Source organism: Hemitrygon akajei, chromosome 30, assembly GCF_048418815.1.
Source record: "Hemitrygon akajei chromosome 30, sHemAka1.3, whole genome shotgun sequence".
NCBI lineage: Eukaryota > Metazoa > Chordata > Chondrichthyes > Myliobatiformes > Dasyatidae > Hemitrygon > Hemitrygon akajei.
The window spans coordinates 15,480,516-15,501,769 of record NC_133153.1 but is presented as its reverse complement, the minus strand read 5'-3'; the positions used below and the strand labels follow the sequence as shown (position 1 = coordinate 15,501,769).

The 21,254-nt window shown below is 41.4% G+C and overlaps 1 protein-coding gene across 1 annotated transcript in view; it reads right to left on the bottom strand.

Annotated features, from left to right (window-relative positions):
• LOC140718829 (hepatoma-derived growth factor-related protein 3-like) overlaps positions 1 to 21,254 on the bottom strand; it is a 117,087-nt gene that overhangs the window by 53,859 nt on the left and 41,974 nt on the right. Inside the window, exon 2 of the mRNA XM_073033030.1 lies at positions 6,861 to 6,937. Within this exon, the coding sequence (XP_072889131.1) occupies positions 6,861 to 6,937 (77 nt within the window). The remainder of the gene's footprint in view (positions 1 to 6,860; positions 6,938 to 21,254) is intronic.

Below are 21,254 nucleotides of genomic sequence, written 5' to 3'. Positions count from 1 at the left end.
TGGTCATATTGTCAGGAATAAAATTACCCAGCACCCTAGCTGCAGCCCATACACCAAATTAGCTGTGGAGGGCTGCAGGTCCTCTTTTGGAGTCGTTCTGAGCCCCAGCAGGACCCACAGGAGATGATCGTGCCAAAACCCGTCCGCCAAGGAGGCCCTCAGAGCAGCCTTTGTGGAACAGTGGAACCTCGTGCACAGGACATTGGACTGCAAGTGTTACGCCGTGGTGTGATGCAATTTAACGTCAAGGCCCAGAGATCTGAGATCTAAATCAGAGACAGTGGTCGGTAGAAATGCAGATGGGACGCCGAACCAAGGGACCCAGGTTTTGATGAACGCCTGAACAATGGCCACAGCAGTCAGACGCTAGAGGGACAACCTCTGGCCCCCTGGTGGTATTGTCCACCATGGTAAGGAAATATGTGAAACGGAGCGAGGGGAGAGAGAACCAACTAAGTTCACATTGACGTGGTCAAACCATTACTCAGGGATATCAAAAGCTACTAATGGTGCCCGAATGTTACGGTTAATTTTTTTGCCTGCTGAAACACAACACAGGTTGTGCACTCCAGTCTCACACATTTTTCCTAAGGCTTTGGCAAACTTTAAAGCAACCAGATTCCGTGAAGCCTTCCAGCCCAGATGCAAGAGGCCGATAATAGAGTTAAAAGCAGTGTGCGTCCAGTTTGCAGGCTCTATGGGGCAATGGACAACCAGGCGTGTGAATTCACATGTGGTGGTGAATGTGCTACAGAGTCATCATGGAGAATTTACTGGGGTAGAGGGTAATGACCCAAAGTCTTTTGCGTCCACAAACTGGCAGTTCTTAAGATCTACTAACAGTCCTTTGGTGCACAGGAAATCTGTGCTGAGCAGAGGTCTAGCAACATTAGGCAAGACAAAGTCCCATGTGTAGCTTCATCCACTGAAGCAGAGTGTCATGTGTCACGTCCCATAAGTCCAGATCCTACTGCTGTTGACCCTTCCAGAAAGGGTCCTTCGCTCTCTGCCTTATAGTCAATGGGCAACGCTGGCTGCACCCTCTCTTGAGAGCCTGTGTCACACAGGAAGAGTCACCCTAATAGGGTGTCCATAATGAACAACAGACAAGCCTGACAGCTGGAACCCATGGTGTTCACAGGCCTTTGATATCCCGATGCGCAGGCACTATCAAAGCTGCGTGGTGATCAGCACTTTTCGGCGTCCGTGCCGAAGCATGTGCGGTGACAATATAGACGCAGCATTTTCTGGTTTGGAGCCATGGACGTGAGTCTGCTGGAGGCTCTGCTGACAGGGCTTATTGAGACAGGGAAAGGAGGAGGAATGGCGCAACTCCGCCTGGCTGAGTGTAGACTAACGGCCATTTTAGCAAGCTCCCATTGTCCTTCATGGATGCATTAGTGAGGGCTGTGTGAATCTGATCAGGCATTTGTTGCATAAAGGGTTCTTTAAAAATAAAACTAGGATGGTGATTTCCCAGGAGAGATAGCATGTAGTCCATTAGTTCTGAAGGCTCAAGGCTGATTTATACTTCTGCGTAGGCTCTACGCCGCAGCCTACGCATGGGGCTTATGCTGTTGTGGCCACATATACTTGTGCGTTGGCTTGTCTGCGTCGCTCTGCAATTCACCACCAAAACGCTAGTTAGTGGTGGGGTTTCTATGCCACTGTATTGAGTTTCTTTGTGCACTTCAAACAATACCTACTGAAACTGAGCGCATCATGATGGAGTTGGAGCGAGTAAATGTTGAACAAGAATTACTTTTATTGAAATTACTGCAACACAGAAAAGAGAGAAGACGTCAGAGAAGATGGTGTGTATGACCATTGAACGGATTGAGGCAGAAGGAGGGTGAATTTTCTGTGCTTGTCCGGCCACTGAGAGACATGGACGAGGAAATGCATTTCAAATATTTTCGGATGTCGGCAGGTAGATTTGACCATTTGACGAGAAGCAGCAACCGGAAATGCGTAGGAGGAAATGCGATGCTACCAAGCGGACCAATCACAGTTGTTGCAGTCTGCATCGCCATGACGCATAGTTACATTTTTGGAGAGGTGTGCGTCAGGCTATGGCGTAGGGTACACGGCTACGCCGTACCTACGACATAGATTTGACGCAGAAGTATAAATTGGCCTTTAGCGTCACCCAGGCTGGACAAGAAGAGCAACTCAGACAGTCCGAAAGGTAGTTTTCAATATTTATCACATGCAAGCAGGTCTTCTTGTAGACTCCACTCTGTCTGCAGAGGAACGACTTAGTGATGCTGCGACATACTCAAATTTGGTACTGTCTGCGGCAATTTCTCGTAGCGTGAACTGGGCCTCCATCTGGGCAAACCACACAGTAGTGGACTGCTCCTAAAACTCCAGCAGCTTCAAAACTACTGCGTTGGTCCAAGAGAGTCAGGGTCGACAATGTAAGATTTTGTGAATAAAATATGTGAGATCAGTTTTATGTGCTTAACAAAAGCTGCAGCACTTTACATCACGAAGAAAATAAAAGTATTCACCTTACACTGACATCATTACATCAGACACCATCATTTAAAGTGAACAGAACAACTCAATGATGGTGTTTGTGAATTATGTGGAACAGTTGCTATTATGAACAATATATATCATCAGTCACCCATTATATTACCTTACAATGCCATCAAGATAATAAATTGTAACATATTCTGTCCCATCTCCTAATTCTGATTATTAATAATCTAAGACAATCCAGTGAAAGGTTTTGCAGGTATTGCATTGATGAAGACAAATTATTCTGGTGACTGAATTCAGAAGTATTTAACCTCCATTTTTCTTTGGCAAATTCAAGCCCATGATGTCCCGCCTATACATTGTCCTCTCTCTGATTCTTAGATTGTCCCTGTTTCCTCCCACATCACAAAGACAAGCAGGGTGGAGGCAAACAATTTTGAACGAGGTTGGAGGCGACATCGGATGTACAACAACTCTGGCAGGGCTTGCAAGACATTACTTTCTACAAAGCGAAACCCAATAGCATGAATGGCAGCGATGCTTCACCACCAGGTGAACTCAAAGCCTTCTATGCCCACTTTGAAAGGGAGAATACAACTTCAGCTGTGAAGACCCCTGCTGCACCTGATGACCCTGTGATATCTGTCTCAGAGGCCGTTGTTAGGCTGTCTTTAAAGACAGCTGAACCCTCGCAAGGTAGAAGGTCCCGATGGAGTGCCTGGTCAGGCTCTGAAAACCTGTGCCAACCAACTGGCAGGAGCATTCAAGGACATTTTCAACCTCTCACAGCTATGGGTGGAAGTTCCCACTTGCTTCAAAAAGGCAACAATTAAACCAGTGCCTAAGAAGAATAATGTGAGCTGCCTTAATGACTACCGACTGGTAGCACTCACATTTACAGTGATGAAATGCTTTGAGAGGTTGGTCATGACTAGACTGAACTCCTGCCTCAGCAAGAACCTGAACCCATTGCAATTTGCCTATCATCACAATAGGTCAACGGCAATCTCAATATCTCTCCACATGGCTTTAGACCACCTGGACAACACAAACACCTACGTCAGGATGCTGTTCATCGACAATAGCTCAGCATTTGTTACCATCATTTCCACAATCCTGAATGAGAAGTTGCAGAACCTGGGCCTCTGTACCTGCAATTGGATCCTCGAGTTCCTAACCGGAAGAACAGAATCTGTGCAGATTGGTGTTGACATCTCCTCGCTGACTATCAACCTCAGGCGTGTGTGCTTAGACCACTACTCTACTCTCGAAATACCCATGACTGTGTGGCTAGGCATAGCTCAAATACCATCTATAAATTTCCTGACGATACAACCATCGTTGGTAGAATCTCAGGTGGTGACAAGAGGGCGTACAGGAGTGAGATAGGCCAACTAGTGGAGTGGTGCTGCAACAACAACCTGGCACTCAACATCAGTAAGACGAAAGAGCTGATTGTAGACTTCAGGAAGGAACACATATCAATCCTCATAGAGGGATCAGAAGTGGAGAGAGTGAGAAGTTTCAAGTTCCTGGGTGTCAGGATCTCTGAGGATCTAACCTGGTCCCAACATATAGATGCAGATAAGAAGGCAAGACAGCGGCTATGTTATTAAGAGCTTGAAAAGATTTGGTATGTCAACAAATACACAGATGTACCGTGGAAAGCATTCTGGCCGGCTGCATCACTGTCTGGTATGGAGGAACTACTGCACAGGACCAAAACCAGCAGCAGAGAGTTATAAATTTAGTCAGCTCCATCTTGGGTACTAGCCTACAAAGTACTCAGGACATCTTCAAGGAGCGGTGTCTCAGAAAGGCAGCATCCATTATTAAGGACCTCCAGCACCCAGGGCATGCTCTTTTCTCACTGTTACCATCGGGCAGGAGGTACAGAAGTCTGAAGGCACACACTCAGTGATTCAGGAACAGCTTCTTCCCCTTTGCCATCTGATTCCTAAACGGACATTGTACCCTTGGACACTACCTCACTTTTTAAAAAAAATATAGTATTTCTCTTTTTTTTGCATGATTTTTAATCTATTCAATATATGTGTACTGTTGAAAGTATACTGAATAAGATTTATTTATTATTATTACTATTTTTTTTCTTCTATATTATGTATTGCATTAAACCGCTGCTACCAAGTTAACAAATTTCACATCACATGCTGGTGATAATAAACCTGATTCTGATTCTGAGGTTGATAGTTAAATTGACTACTGTAAATTGCCTCAAATGAGTGGTAAAATCTGGAGAAGTCAAAGAGAAAATGGGGAGAGTAAAAGTTGAGCTTAATGTAGTAATAGTTTAAATGGGCAGTTGAGTTGATGGTCAGCGTAAATTTGGTGGGGCCCAAGGCCCAGTTTCTGTCGTGTCTTTATGAGTTTGAGGAGAATTGGTAGGTCACCGAAAACACTCGCAAACTTCTGCCGATGTATCGTGGAGAGCATTCTAACTGCATCACCGTTTGGTGTGGGGGTGGGGGCTGTTTTACAGGATTGAAGTAAGCTGCAGATAGTTGCAAACTAGGTCAGCTCTGTAATGGGCAATAGCCTCAGTTCTATCCAGGACCTCTTCAAGGAGCGATGCCTCAGAAAAGCGGCCTCCATCATTAAGGACCCCCCCCCCCCCCCCCCCCACCGCCTCAACCCAAGACATTCCCTTCTTCTCCTTCCTATTATCAGGAAGGATGTACAGAAACCTGAAGGCACACACACAGCAATTCAGGAACAGCTTCTTCAGTTCTGCCATCCGATCTTTGAATGGACATTGAACTTATGAACACTACCTCACTACTCTTTTTAATTTCCTATTTTTCGTACTAGTGATTTAACTTAACTATTTAATATGCATATATTTACTGTAATTCACAGTTTTTCCCTCTATTATCATGTATTGCATTGTACTGCTGCTGCAAAGTTAACAAATTTCATGACATATGTCAGTGATGTCAACTCTGATTCGATAAATTTATATAATGGTTTTTAAAGAAATCTACACAGGTCTCGCTTACTTGTTTTTGTATTCCCACAGCAAAGGACTAGCTTTTTAAAGTGGGCACAGATTTGTTCCTGAGGCAAGTAACTTCTGCAGAGAAGCAAAGAGAGAAAATCTTTGTTGGAAGTAAATGGTCATCAGAGGGAAACAATTAGGAATAGCAGGCCTATTGATCACAGATGGCCTTTTAAGGAGATGTGGTTGATGATCTAGCACTGACTGATGATGTGCTATGGAACCAGAAGGCAGGAGTCTTCAAAGAAAGGATAATAGCTGATCTTGCTTGACTAAAAGATGACAACTGAACATTTTGTAACTCTCCATAATGTATATAAAAATACATGCCTTATCCAATCAGTGAAAATATGCGTGTGCGCCCACCTAAGAGGTGACTGGGTCCTTCTTCTTCCTGCAGTTAAAAGATCAATTGATCAAATATGCTTCTGTTTAACCTGAAAGTGTACTTGTGCGTACAATTCTTCTACTTCACAGCAGCTGATAGGAAGAGGCAGCTCCAAAAAATTCAACATCTTCAATGATAGTGTAGCGTAGAACTTAAAACACAAAAAATAAGCGCAGGAGGTTGCATGTCTTCAAGTTTGCCCCACCACCCAACATGACTATTACTTACTTTTCCCAGGCACCCACCTTTCCTTTTTTTGTACATAACTTTAGTGCCCCACAATGCCAGGCATTAATCATCTCCCACAAGAGAAGGTTTAATTGTTTCCTCTTGATCGTGAATTGTCAAATGTGATTTGATTTTACATGTAAAGCCTCTGATACAAGTAGTGAATCATATAGCATCTTGGTAGTATGCCCCTGCCAACCTGTAAGTGATCTCTTTACTCTGAGTTAGTTTTCAAACTGATGGAATTCCCTATCCAACACTGTGGAAGGACCATTTACCAGAGAGACTGCAGTAGTTCAAGCAGGTAGATCGCCATCCTTTTCTCAAGAGAAATTAGGAAAAAGGAATATATCTTCCCTTGCCCATATCTGGTAAACGATAAAGTTAAAGAGTGCATTCATGTGTGAAATACATGAATGTGAAATTCCCCCCGATGGCTGTAAATGACATGTCCTGAAAGTTACAATGAGCTCAAACAATTATTATCCATTAGCAGCATCTCTGGACTATCTACCATAGCTATTTGGGAAAATAGCTTGTCTTGACTTAACAGATATTTAAAAATATACAAACCTTTTTAGTTTTAAGGTAAATATCTGGCTGGAATTTCTTCAAAAAGATTTCTATTAGATCTATTTTCAGAAATCTCCATGAAGATTCAGATTTGTAACAAATTACTTTTTCTCTAACCAAATAAATAGCTCTGACCATTTCCATCTTTTATTCTTTGAGCATACTTACGTCTCATGAGTTCCAAAGAAGAAAATAGGATATTTATTTGCTGGTGGTTTCACAGCTCCCTCCGGAAGCTCGTCAATCTGTTAAAAAAGAGAAGGGTGTCACCACAAATGGAAGCTTCAGTAGATGATGTGAGAATAAGGCCATTTGGCCTATCAAGTCTGTGCCTGCTCACAGGGCAATCCCATTTCTCCTAATTTTCCCTATAACATATTCTTCCAATATTCCCATCAACGTTACTCCCCAGATGGGCAAGGGATTTGGAGTCAATTAACTTATCAACCTAAACATCTTTGAGATGGGGGAGGAAACTACCCAAAGGAAATAGTGCAGTCACCAGCAGAGCATTCAAACACTGTTTTCGCCAACTTCCGGTAATTTAGTTTCCCTTCACCCCTTCCCTATTCTTCAATCCCCCACTCTGACCTCTTACTTATTTTCCTCACTTCTTGCCTATCATCTCCCCAGGTGACCCCCCCCCCCCCCCGCCTTTCCCTTTCTTCCATTCTCATCTCCTATCACATTCCTTCTTCTCCTTTGCCTTTTCCACCTATCAACTCTTAGATTCCCATTTCATTCCGCCCTGGCTTCACCTATTACCATCTACCTTGTCCCCCCTCCCCTCTGCCCATACTGTTACTCTGGCATCTTTCTCCTTCCTTTCCACACCAGATGGAGGGCCTTGGCCTGAGACATCGACTGTTCATTCGTTTCCACAGACCTGCTGTGTTCCTGCAGCATTTTGTGGGTGTTACACCATTAAATAATCATTTTTCAAGGCAAGAGATTATTTGCTAATGGCATTATATATGAAAGTTAAAAACATTTAACATTTGTTTTGCTGCATTCTTTGCTATTTCTGCTTTTTGCACAACCGTCCCGCTAAAAATTGCAGGATCAAATACACAACCGATATGAGAGTTTATTCCTTTTACTTAAAGTTCCCTGGTTGTTTACCATCCATCATAGCATTGAATTATGTGACTTAATCCTTCATCACTAAGGCAACTCTCCTCCCTCTATCCATTTGCTTGTATTTATTTAGAGCCTTTAATCTTCGGCGCCATGGTAGCACAGCAGTTAGCACAACACTACTATAGCTCAGAGTTCAGAGTTCATTTCCAGCGTCCTCCATATGCAAGTTTCTACGTTCCTTCTCACGTGCGCACAAGTTTCCTTTGGGTGCTCCAGTTTCCTCACACAGTCCAGAGAGATACCGGTTAGGAGGTTAATTGGTCTTTGTAAATGATCACATGATTAGGCTTGGGTTAAACCAGTGGGTTCCTGGGCAGGGGGCTCGAAGGGCCAAAAGGGCCCTCTTTCATGCTGTATATCCAAGTAAAATCAATCAATCTATAAATAAATATATCCCAAGGCACTTTGCAGGGGAAAAAAATCACTAGGATTCAACTACAAAAAGATGAGACCAGAAGGAAAGTCAATTCCAGAGATAAGTGCCAAGGCATCTGAACACTAATTGCAAGTGGAAGTTGGGATGCGCACAGACATGAGTGCAGAAACCCCACAGGGCTGAAGGACTGAGGAAGTTGCAGAGAAAGGAAAGCTCACTGTCAAGATGGCAAATACCGGTAAATATAAGACGAGCAGAAGTCAATGTAGATCTGCAAAGGTGGTGGGTGAATGGGGTTTGGTATAAATTAAAGTATAGGCAGCAGAGATTCAGTTGAGCTGAGCTTCATAGATGCTGCAAGGTGCAAGGCAGGCTGGCTGAGCACAGATTTTGTCAGTCCACGTTGGGAATTATTAAAAGCATGATTCTCTACAACAGGTTACAAAGGCATGGAGAGAAATAAACGACATTACTGAGATGGATGTATGTAATCTCGCTGATTGGCTCAGATCAGAGTCAAAGAGGACATTGGCACTGCGATGTTTTGTCAGTGGCTGGAGACAGCAATGGAGGTCGGTTTGTGACACGGTCAAAAGACAATCACAAAAAGTCAAAATCCAGCCCTTTGAAGACAAAACAAGATTCATGATGGAGAAGGAAGCAAGAATATTTCTGATAAATTACTTTTGAACCAGAAGCTCCACACTTTGACCTCTGACACAACAAACTGTACATATTCATTGTCAATCTGCTAACAGGAGTGCTTGTACACAATTTCTGAATTGCAGGTGAACACAGAAGTAAGAAGGCTGGTGCAATTATGTCATTGAGACAGCAGCTGGAATATTGTGATGTTATGTTCTATTTGGCTAAGAAGTTATGGCCTTGCCAGAAACAAAGTGCAGAGAGATTGGTTCTAGGAATGGTGTTTGTAATATATGTGGGAAGATTGAGTATGCTGGAACAGTGTTCTTTAGAGTTTAGAAGACTAAAACAAGATCCCATCAAAATGTACAAAATACATAAAAGGCTTGATAAGCTAGATACAGGGAGAATGCCTCCTCGGCCTAGTACTAGGGAGAAGAGTTTCAGAAAAGGGGATAAATTATTCAGGACTGAGATGAGGAGGAACTTCTTCACTCAGGTGGTGGAAAACCTCTGGAATTCTCTTAATGCAGAGGGTCATGGGGGCTCGATTGCTGAATTCATTGACAACAATAGCTTTCTGGATATTAAAGAAATTGAGAGATATAGAGACAAGACTAGTAAACAGTGGGAAGGTAGAAGACCATTCATGATCTTTATGAATGGCAAAGCATTCTCAAGGGGCTGCTTGGCCTAATCCTGCACTGAATTACTTAATAGCCTAAAGGGCAAACCTGTTTTCTCTCAGCTGTGCCACTCTATAGCTCCCAGCTACGTTTCAATTAGTGACACAACAGCCTGAAGCTTTCTCCAATCAAAAGTACGAATACTGAAAACTCAAGCCATTTCAAAATAGTCTATACATATAGTTCTAACTGGAATTCTAAAAATACGCTGGGAAAATATAACTTGTCATTGCTTCCGATTGCTGTACTGAAGCACAATTAAGCCTATCTACAATACCATTCATCTCAAGGTTAAACAATATATCACACGAGGTCTCAACCTTCCTCAGTGTATATAATTTAGTGGAAAATTAGATATAAATGCAATGAGGAGGCTATCAGATTGCATTTATGCAACTATTTAAGAAAATCATTGAATAGCTTCAGTGAATTTATTTACTTCTTTGTTCTTAATTTTTTTTGTAAATATTGTGTACGCTTAGTTCATGTTTTTCTTGCAAATACTGCTTATATTATTCTATATGCCTGTGGTGCTGCTGCAAATAAGTTTTCATTGCACCTGTGTATTTGTAGATACGAGAATAAATTCGATTTTGACTTCAGAGAAAATTATGGTTTAATAAATTTAAGCAATTCTTAAGCCTTATCAGCATTAAATAGGATTTTTGTTTGCTGGCATCCATGGATTAAATTCTGTTCCTAATAGGATATGTGTTGCATTGAGAGGGTAAATATTCAAATGCAAAATACCTTATTTCAATCCTTCTCTGAATGAAAACTTTACAGTGAGCATAAACTGATCAGAAACACATTTATATACTGATACCAGAAAATATTCATTATTTACTTCTTTAAGTTCAGGGAAAACCAAAACAACACCCCAACCAATTTTCAAACATTCGCAATGGTCCTCGAATACTTCCTCAATGATCTTCCTTCCACCATTAGTCAGGGGTTCAAGTCCATTTGAAACCCTGAAGGCAATGAACCAATTTAAAAGCAAGACCTTGCAAACATTCAAGCATGCCAACGAAAAGGAATCAACCTTCACACCACACAATGACCATCTGTAGCAAGAGACTACTGAAGCACCTGCTCTTGACTTTCACCAACATTTGCACTGAGATCCCCACCCTAACACCAAGGAAGGGATCGTGAACTTAATTAGCCCAGCGACATAAATACTGTGGTTACATGAGCAGGAAACCTGTGGTGAGTTACTCACCTCCTGGTATGTAAATGCTTTTTGACAATTTGCAAGGCACAAGGCAAGAGTATGATCAAATATAATGTAATAGCCTACATGATTGCAGTTTTAAATCAATATCTTGATATCTTCCAGGACAAAACAGTTGCTTGCCACCCCATCCATCACCTGAAACATTCCCTGCCTCCTCCACTAAATCAATATGGTTGCTGTGCATGATTTCTTCATAATTTCTCCAAAGTTTCTCCAAAAGAGCCTTCCAAACCTGTGACCCCTATGACCAAGGTCAAAGATAGCAGAAGCAAATCATCACCAGCAGTTTCCTTTCCAAGACGTACAACATCCAGACTGGGATTAATTCACTATTCCTTCATCACCAATACATCTAAATCCTAGAACTCTTCAGTATCTCGGTGGGTGGGGGGGGGAATGCCTTCAACTCTAGTTAAGCCACACTTGGAGTACTGTGTCCAGTTCTGGTCGCCTCACTATAGGAAGGATGTGAAAGCATTGGAAAGGGTACAGAGGAGATTTACCAGGATGCTACCTGGTTTAGAGAGTATGGATTATGATCAGAGATTAAGGGAGCTAGGGCTTTACTCTTTGGAGAGAAGGAGGATGAGAGGAGACATGATAGAGGTGTACAAGATATTAAGAGGAATAGACAGAGTGGACAGCCAGCGCCTCTTCCCCAGGGCACCACTGCTCAGTACAAGAGGACATGGCTTTAAGGTAAGGGGAGGGAGATTCAAGGGGGATAATAGAGGAAGGTTTTTCACTCAGAGAGTGGTTGGTGCGTGGAATGCACTGCCTGAGTCAGTGGTGGAGGCAGATACACTAGTGAAGTTTGAGACTACTAGACAGGTATATGGAGGAATTTAAGGTGGGGGGGGGGTTATATGGGAGGCAGGGTTTGAGGGTTGGCACAACATTGTGGGCCGAAGGGCCTGTAATGTGCTGTACTAGTCTATGTTCTATGTTCTAACATTGCTTCAAAACAGCAGCTTAACACCAGGGGCAATTAATGATGGACATTGGAAGTTTGTCAGCAATTATGTAGTATTTTAACTAAATTTATCAGAAAAAAATACAGTAGGCTCTTATGAATTGCTCTCAGACTAAAGACCAGATTAACTGCTTTGAAATACATTGATCTGAAATATTTGTTCTCTTTGCCATCTGACCTTCTGTTTATGTTTCAGATTCCCAGCATCCGCAGCTAATGTGCTTCTTCATCTCTGTATTTTTAAATCATTTTTCAGGATATCGACATTGCAGGCTATGCCAGCATCTATTGTGTATTCCATTTGCCTTTGAGAAGATAGTGGTGAGCAATCCCGTTGAAATGCTGCAGTTCAAAGTGTTTGCTCATAGATTTATTTTGTCTAGCACACTGTTGTGGGTGGGGGGGGGAGGAGTTTAGTGGGGAACTCCTTCTCATTTTGAAAATGATGCGAGATCTTTAATATTACCCCAAGAAGGCAGACACTCAAATAACACTCAAATAGTACAAGATTTCATCATAAGTTGCAAATAGTATTCCAAACCAAAAGCAAGATATTTTCACATTACAAGTCTTGAGAAAGGTGAAGATGGTAATTTTAGATAATCTGGGCAATGAAAAGCTTTGAAACCTTATATCAGAGTCCATTCTTAGTACTTCTTTTCCAGGATAGTGAATAGTACCCACAAGTATTCACACCAAAGATTGACAACCAAATAACCAAAATGGTGAACATTCCATAAATATAATGCTATAAAGCATGATTCAGATATATAGTTAAAGTTAACTAGCAACATTATGCAATAGCAGAAAGCAGGCAAAAATACACAGTCTATTAAAAAATAATAACCAGCAACATGGACCATTGTGAATATGCAACTGGATTAGCCATCCAGCTGCAAATGTCTACTAGAGATTTTAAATTCAGTTAATTAAATAAATCTGGAATTTAAAAAAAATTGGCATCAGTAGTGACAGCCACATAACTACTGAACTATCATAAAATCCCAGATGGCTTTTTAATGGCTTTAAAGGAAGGAAGTTTTCAATTCTCACCCCATCATGTTTATCTACAACTCCAGAACCTCAGCAAGGCAGTTAACTCTTAACTAAAGGGACCCAGCATCCATGAAGTTCAAGCTTAATTAAAGGAAAACAATAAATGTTGGTTATGGAGTGATAAAGCCATTGGGCCCAACATATCTACACTGACCAGAGGGCATGCAGCATTATTGATCCCATCTTCCAGCACTTGGACGACTGCATTGTGTGAATGTACAATTCAAGTGCAATTCATCATCAGATTGGTCATATGATGCCCATCAATATTCTGTTGGAATTCTTTCAGGAAATAACAGGCAGGATGGACAAAGGAGAATCAGTGGATGATTTACTTGAATTTTCAGAAGGCCTTTGACAAGGTGCCACACATGAGGTACAGGTGTAGCAAGGTTTCTTTACAATTGCACTACAAACTTCTCTGTGTAAAATCTAATATGATGTATATTTTCTAACTGCTTGCTGCACCTGCATGCTAACCTCCTCTATCTATTTACAAGGGGGCACCTCTCTGAATGTCAACAGTTAAATTGTGACATTTACAAGATAACAGCACAAAGTTACTAGCAGGGACAGAAGATTGACTGACTGGCAGAAGGCAAAGAAGGGGAATAAAGGGGAACTTTTCTATTTGGGTGCCGGTGACTTGCGCTGCTCTGCAGGAGTTGCTGTTGGTCTGCTACTTTTCACATTATATGTTAATGATCTGGATGACAGAATTGATAATGTTGTGGCCAAGTCTGTGGATAATACAAAGATGGGTGACGGGGCTGAAGAAACTGGGAGATTGCAGAAGAGCTTGGACAGATTAGGAGAGTGGGAAGAGAACTGGCAGATGGAATGCAGTGGAGGGAAGTGTGGTTATGTACTTTGGTAGAAAGAATAAAGACAAAGAATTTTAAACAGAGACTGAATTCAGAAATCAGAGTTGCAAAGGGACTTGGAGTTCTCATGCAGGATTCCATAGAGGTTAAATTGCAGTTGAGTCAATAATAAGAAAGGAAAATGCAATGTTAGCTTACATTTCTAGAATACAAAATATATAATGTATGTAATGCTGAGACTTTATATAAGGCATTGGTCAGACCACATTTGGAATATTGTGAGTAGTTTTGGGCACAATATCCAAGGAAGGATGTGCTGACACTGGAGAGGGTTCAGAGGTTTATGAGAATGAAAGGGTTAATGTACAAGGAGAATCTGATGGCTCTGGGCTTGGATTTGCTGGAATTCAGAAGAATGAGGGAGATTTCCTTGAAACCTATTGAATGTTGAAAGGGGTGAATAGAATGAGGATGTTTTCCATTAGTGGGACAGCCTGGAACCAGATGGCACAAAAGGACATTCCTTTAAAACTGAGATCAGGAGGAATTTCTGTTGCCAGCAGGTGAGAATCTGTGAAATTAATCATTATAGATGGCTGTACAGGCCAAATCATTGTGTTTATTTAATGGAGGTTAATAGTTTCTTGATGAGCAAGGGCATCAAAGGATACTGGGAGACAGCAGGAGAATGGGGTTGAGAGGAAAAATAAATCAGCCATGTTCAAATGGCGTGGCAGACTCAATGCGCCAAGTAGCCTAATTCTACCTTTGTTTAAAGGAAGGACAGTCAAAATCAAAATAGAAACCAAAATATGTTTGAAATACTCAGCCAATCTGGAAGCAACTATGAAGAAAGAAAATGTGTAAGTAAATGTTTCAGGTCATTGCAACACTTCCTGACTCTTCTCCTTCCACATCCTTAAGTGCAGTTTTGATGTCCCAGTCTCTGTTAAAATCAATAATTCCTCCCATCCTAATTTCCATATCACAGTCTTCATCTTTCTTCCTTCATTGTCAGAGCATATTTGAACAAATATGGTAAAAAAAAAGTTTAGTCTTTTATCATTATCAGAGATCACTGAAGCATTCAGTTTCTGCTCTTACATAAGAAACCAAAAATAGGAATGGACAATAAGCCCCTCCTCAACCTCCTATGAGATAGTTCTACTTCTCAACATGTTATGGTTGATCTACCAGTTACACTTTCCTGACCCCAATGTCACAAACCCCGTAACTGGGTCACTTACCAGCAAAGATAGAGAGGTCCAGCATCTAAACAGTTAACGATTACTTTGTCACTTCCTTTAATATCTCAACATCTTGTACCTTACTAAAGTCTTGTAGCATCAGACTTCAATTGGCTAACCACCTATTTTTATTCCTTTTCCTCAGCAAACAAAAACTAAAGAGTTGTGATCTTAGCTTACGTGTATACTACAAAAGTTCATGCAAATACTAATCTTTATGTTACTTTCAAACTGAACAGTCAAACTTCATGGGGGTTGTCTTTATTATTCACATGCTTTGTCTGCTTCCTATATGTGTACAACTGAGAATCTAGGTTCTCTGAGTGAAGAAATTTCTCCTGATATTAACCCTTAATCATTGATACTTGTCTCGAAGCTATGTTGCGTGAGTCTAGATTGTTGGGCGAGTTATTCTCTGTCCTTGCCAATTTACTTGCAAATATTTTGTCACCTTGTGAGGAAACATCGTCAGTGTGTTGTGGATTGTGGTGTGTCCTCCAAAAGATTGGCCTTTATACACATTTCAATCAGCTGATTGACATCATTGCGGAAACTCTATTGTGATGTGGGGAAGAAGCCTCATCGCTGATTGGCTGTGTGTAGCGAACTTTGTGCATTGTGGTCTGGAATTTTGCCCAGATTGCCTCAAAAATAGGATTGGGTCAAAAATAGGATCGAGGTCAATGTGTTTGTTTACAAAATTGTTTGTGGAAAAAATCACACTTCTAGGAACTCTTTCATATGCCGCATGTTCACTTGCTCCATGACTTTCAATGATGCCCAGTCGAATTTGTGCCTCTCTCAGTTTTCATGGGTAGACTCTAGATTCTCCAGACATACGAAAACTCCCTTTCACTATTCAGACCATCGAGCTCCTTCGGAACCCTATGCTTCAATTAAACAATTTAGAATTTTTCTTAACGTATAGAAAATACGGGTCTATTCCTCTCATCCCTTCCTCAATGGGTATCCTCTTCATCCCAGATATTGATATACCACATCACAAGAAACAATTTTCTCAAGATAAGGAAACCAAACTCTGAACAAAGCCCCGTACATGTGTAGCAAGGTTTCTTTACAATTGCACTACAAACTCCTGTGTAAAATCTAATATGATGTATATTTTATTTTCTAACTGCTTGCTGCACCTGCATGCTAACCTCCTCTATCTATTTGCAAGGGGACACCTCTCTGAATGTCAACAGTTAAATTGTGACATTTACCCTTATTGGATTATTTGGAAAGAACAAAAGGGTAAATTAGATTATTTATCCTTTTGTTCTTTCCAAAGATGCTGTCTGACTCATTGTCTAATTCCAATTTTTTTTGTTTTATTTTGGACTTCCAGCATCTGCTGATTTTTTTCCCCAAAAATTTAAACATTTACATGATACTCCCATTTTAAAAAGAACATTTTCTTGCTTTCTACTGAAGTGAATAATCTCACATTTACCAACATCACACCTCACCTGCCACATCCGTCCCCTTTCATTTAGCTACTTACTTGTTTTTATATCTCACTTTTATATTTCATATTTCTCACTGATTAGTTTTAGCAGAGCTTTGCATTATCAGTAAAGTTGGAGACAGTACAGTTGTTCCCTTTTTTAAGTCAGTCCTACAGATTGTAAGGATCTAAAACACAATTCTCGATCCTGCCAGAAAGCAAATGGTCCTTCATTTCTGCTTTTTTTAAAATTCTGTCCATTAACCCATCCTCTCTCCAAATCAATTTCACTTCAGTCATTCTTTTATTTTTAAATCACTAAAAACATAAGGAATAGGAGGAGTAGGCTACCTGATCTGTTGAGCCTGCTCCGCCATTCAACAAGATCTTGGATGATCTGGCCTGGACTCAGCTCCATCTACCCCATAAATCCTTGCAATCCTTGGTTTACTATTTTTCATTGAAACATTATAAGTTTCTTTCTCTAACACTAGCCTTTCTTTGCCAAAGTGGAATAATTATTATGTGGCGCTTTCACACAACAGAATTTAGCTGCTGAAAATGTCTGCATTTTTCTTAATATATCGTTGCTCTTCCACTGTCAAACCTTCTAATCTAACTTTGCAATTTACCTTAGTTTGCTTACTCTTTGCCATATTCTTTCACGATTACCCCTGTGTCCCTAAGCTGCTCCAGGGTCGTGCTGGAATGTAAATACAACAAGTTTCTTCACTGCAAGTAATCTTCTGCAACTCATCATGATCTTCTCTTTCACTATCAAGTCCATCCAAAATGCCAATGTCACCAAGACTGAGGCATTATGGACTACTTCCTCTACTGCCCCTTCCGTTCTTCTAGACTAGAGAAAAGCCTCTGAGGGTTGCCCAAACCTGGTTCTGAATTTGCATCTTCCTCTACTTCCTTTCAAACCTACACCAAGAATCAATTGCAATGATTTAACTTCCCATTGTCCTGTAATCTATGCACACAAGAGGAATGGTTGAAGAACTTCAAGGGGGTTAAGTAATCATCATGTTACGCAATAATTTCATGCAAAAATAGAGAGCGGCATTCTTCAGTATGAAATCAGACTCCTATCACTAATTCCAGTATTGTTCAAGGATCTGCCCACAAGGCCATCCTGGTTCTTATTTACATCTAACTTCTTAGCAACATCACCTGGATACACAGCACCATTTGCACACGTACCCCAATCATACCCTGCTCCATTCACCACCATCTCCCTCCACTGCTCTCCTGTGTACAACTTGTCAGACTGTTTAAGAACTGCACTGGTTCAAGAATGTGGCCCTTTACTGATGGTTGTTGCACTATTAGGTACAAACAAATAAAGCTGGTCTCACAGACAAGAAGAAAAATAGTATAATTTTTTCTAATTCCAAGCAAAATGAACCGTCCACTGCTGATTGAGAATGATAGAAACATAGAAAATAGGTGCAGGAGTAGGCCATTCGGCCCTTCAAGCCTGCACCGCCATTCAGTATGGTCATGGCTGATCATCCAACTCAGAACCCTGTACCTGCTTTCTCTCCATACCCCCTGATCCCTTTAGCCACAAGGGCCATATCTAACTTCCTCTTAAATATAGCCAATGAACCGGCCTCAACTGTTTCCTGTGGCAGAGAATTCCACAGATTCACCACTCTCTGTGTGAAGAAGTTTTTCCTCATCTCGGTCCTAAAAGGCTTACCCTTTATCCTTAAACTGTGACCCCTCGTTCTGGACTTCCCCAACATCGGAAACAATCTTCCTGCATCTAGCCTGTCCAATCCCTTTAGAATTTTATATGTTTCAATAAGATCCCCCCTCAATCTTCTAAATTCCAGTGAGTAGAAGCCTAGTCGATCTAGTCTTTCTTCATACGAAAGTCCTGCCATCCCAGGAATCAATCTGGTGAACCTTCTCTGTACTCCCTCTATGGCAAGAATGTCTTTCCTCAGATTAGGGGACCAAAACTGCACACAATATTCTAGGTGTGGTCTCACCAAGACCTTGTACAACTGCAGTAGAACCTCCCTGCTCCTGTACTCAAATCCTTTTGCTATGAATGCCAACATACCATTTGCCTTTTTCACCGCCTGCTGTACCTGCATGCCCACCTTCAATGACTGGTGTACAATGACACCCAGGTCTCGTTGCATCTCCCCTTTTCCTAATCGGCCACCGTTCAGATAATTCCATACAGAATTCCATACTGTATAAGCCTATAACCTCTGCAACTTTGTCACTTCCTTGAATAACTCAGGGTGATCTAGATCAGGGGATCTATTCATTTTCTTGTAAATCCTCTTTAGCACCGTGTATAAATTTTCTCCAACTAAATACAAGAAAATTTGAAGTGATGCTCTTTGGTTCTATCACAAATTCAGATTTAGAGTCACCAAATTCATCCCTCTCCCAGTTGGAAATTGAACTAAACAGTTCACTACCTTGGTGTTATACTGAACTCTGAAATGCAGTTGGTACAGTATTTCAGCACCATTGCCAAGACTACCTACTTCCATCTCTAGAGATGGCCTGATTGCCCAACCTCTAGTTCACCCACTGCAGAAACCCAGGGCCTTATTACTTTTTGATTTGACATTTATTGTGCTCCTGTCCAGGGTTTCAACTATATAAAGTTAAGATTATCCAAAACTCTACTGCATCTGCTTGCTATCCAGTACATATTGACTTGTATTGGCTCCTCATTGAACAAAGTTTCAATCTTACATCCTCACTCCTGTTGTCAAATGGTCCGTGGTTTCACACTTCCCCATCTCACTAATCTCCTCTGGTTCCAAAATCTTCTGAAACCTTGGCCCTCTTGTTTACTGGTGCCTTGATCAAATTTTATTGCCAAACATTGGCAGTCAAGGCCTGGAATGTTCTAGCTCAACTTTCTGACTCTTTCCCCTCCTTAACCTTGCCTCTTTGATCAACACATTAAAGGTTCAAAGGTTCATTTATTATCAAATTAGGTATGCAGCTTACAACTCTGAGATTTGTCTTCTCCAGATAGCCACGAAATAGGAAAATCATGGAAGTTCAAAGAAAAACAGCAAATCCCCTCCCCAGCACAAAAAATGGATCGTGCAAATGGCAAGAACATCAAACCCCAACCACCCCCACAAAGGAATTAGCAGATCGCAGCAAACAGCAACAAGAAAGAACGGGCAAAAACACTGAATATTAAAAAAAACATAAAACTGAAAGTCTAATTCATAAATTACAGAACTTCAGTAACATCCTTCAACAGCACCGAGGGAAAGAGAGACCACTCAAACCCTGAGGCAGAGCAGTGAATGGTTGGCCGTCACACATAGACAACTTCCCTCAGGAGCAACGAATGATAAGCCTTCACACACAGACACCTCATCCATTAGCAGTGGGACATCCATCACAGCAGCGAGCAAGAGACAGGTTGTTGACAGAAACATAGAAACATAGAAAATAGATGCAGGAGTAGGCCATTCGCCCCTTCAAGCCTGCACCGCCATTCAGTATGATCATGGTTGATCATCCAACTCAGAACCCTGTACCTGCTTTCTCTCCATACCCCCTGATCCCTTTAGCCACAAGGGCCATATCAAACTTCCTCTTAAATATAGCCAATGAACCGGCCTCAACTGTTTCCTGTGGCAGAGAATTCCACAGATTCACCACTCTCTGTATGAAGAAGTTTTTCCTCATCTCGGTCCTAAAAGGCTTCCCCTTTATCCTTAAACTGTGACCCCTCGTTCTGGACTTCCCCAATATCGGAAACAATCTTCCTGCATCTAGCCTGTCCAATCCCTTTAGAATTTTATACATTTCAATAAGATCCCCCCTCAATCTTCTAAATTCCAGTGAGTATAAGCCTAGTCGATCCAGTCTTTCTTCATATGAAAGTCCTGCCATCCCAGGAATCAATCTGGTGAACCTTCTCTGTACTCCCTCTATGGCAAGAATGTCTTTCCTCAGATTAGGGGGACCAAAACTGCACACAATATTCTAGGTGTGGTCTCACCAAGACCTTGTACAACTGCAGTAGAACCTCCCTGCTCCTGTACTCAAATCCTTTTGCTATGAATGCCAACATACCATTTGCCTTTTTCACCGCCTGCTGTACCTGCATGCCCACCTTCAATGACTGGTGTACAATGACACCCAGGTTTCGTTGCATCTTCCCTTTTCCTAATCGGCCACCGTTCAGATAATAATCTGTTTCCTGTTCTTGCAACCAAAGTGGATAACCTCACATTTATCCACATTAAATTGCATCTGCCATGAATTTGCCCACTCACCTAACCTATCCAAGTCACCCTGCATCCTCTTAGCATCCTCCTCACAGCTAACACCGCCGCCCAGCTTCGTGTCATCCGCAAACTTGGAGATGCTGCATTTAATTCCCTCGTCTTAATCATTAATATATATTGTAAACAACTGGGGTCCCAGCACTGAGCCTTGCGGTACCCCTTTCTCATTTGCGTCAATGTTTCAATCTTCTGCGACACTAATTGGTGATTAATGGATGTTTTAATTGTCGAAATGAAGTTGATCATGGGCTCGCGTGGTCTAAGTTTTGCCTCATGCCCACTCTCGCCTCCTGGCATTTTCTTGGAGACAGCAGAGCACTAGATCACTCAATTGATCTCCAAACTAAATAGCAGACTCTAACAATTCCAGAAACACATTTAAGATAAAAAGAAAGATGTAGAAGAAGTGAAATTAACAGTTCCGCGGACTATGTGGAAGATGTTGCCTGAGGAAGTGTTATTTATTGGTGTCATCTTGACTGGCTTTATGTGACCAGTCACTTATCTTTCAATAAATATTTCTTATATTTATATGTATATTTATATTTATATTTATATGTCACTTATATTTCAATAAATGGTTAGGTATCAGTTCTGAGAAGCATGCTGGGATGTGTTGTTTTATTAGAG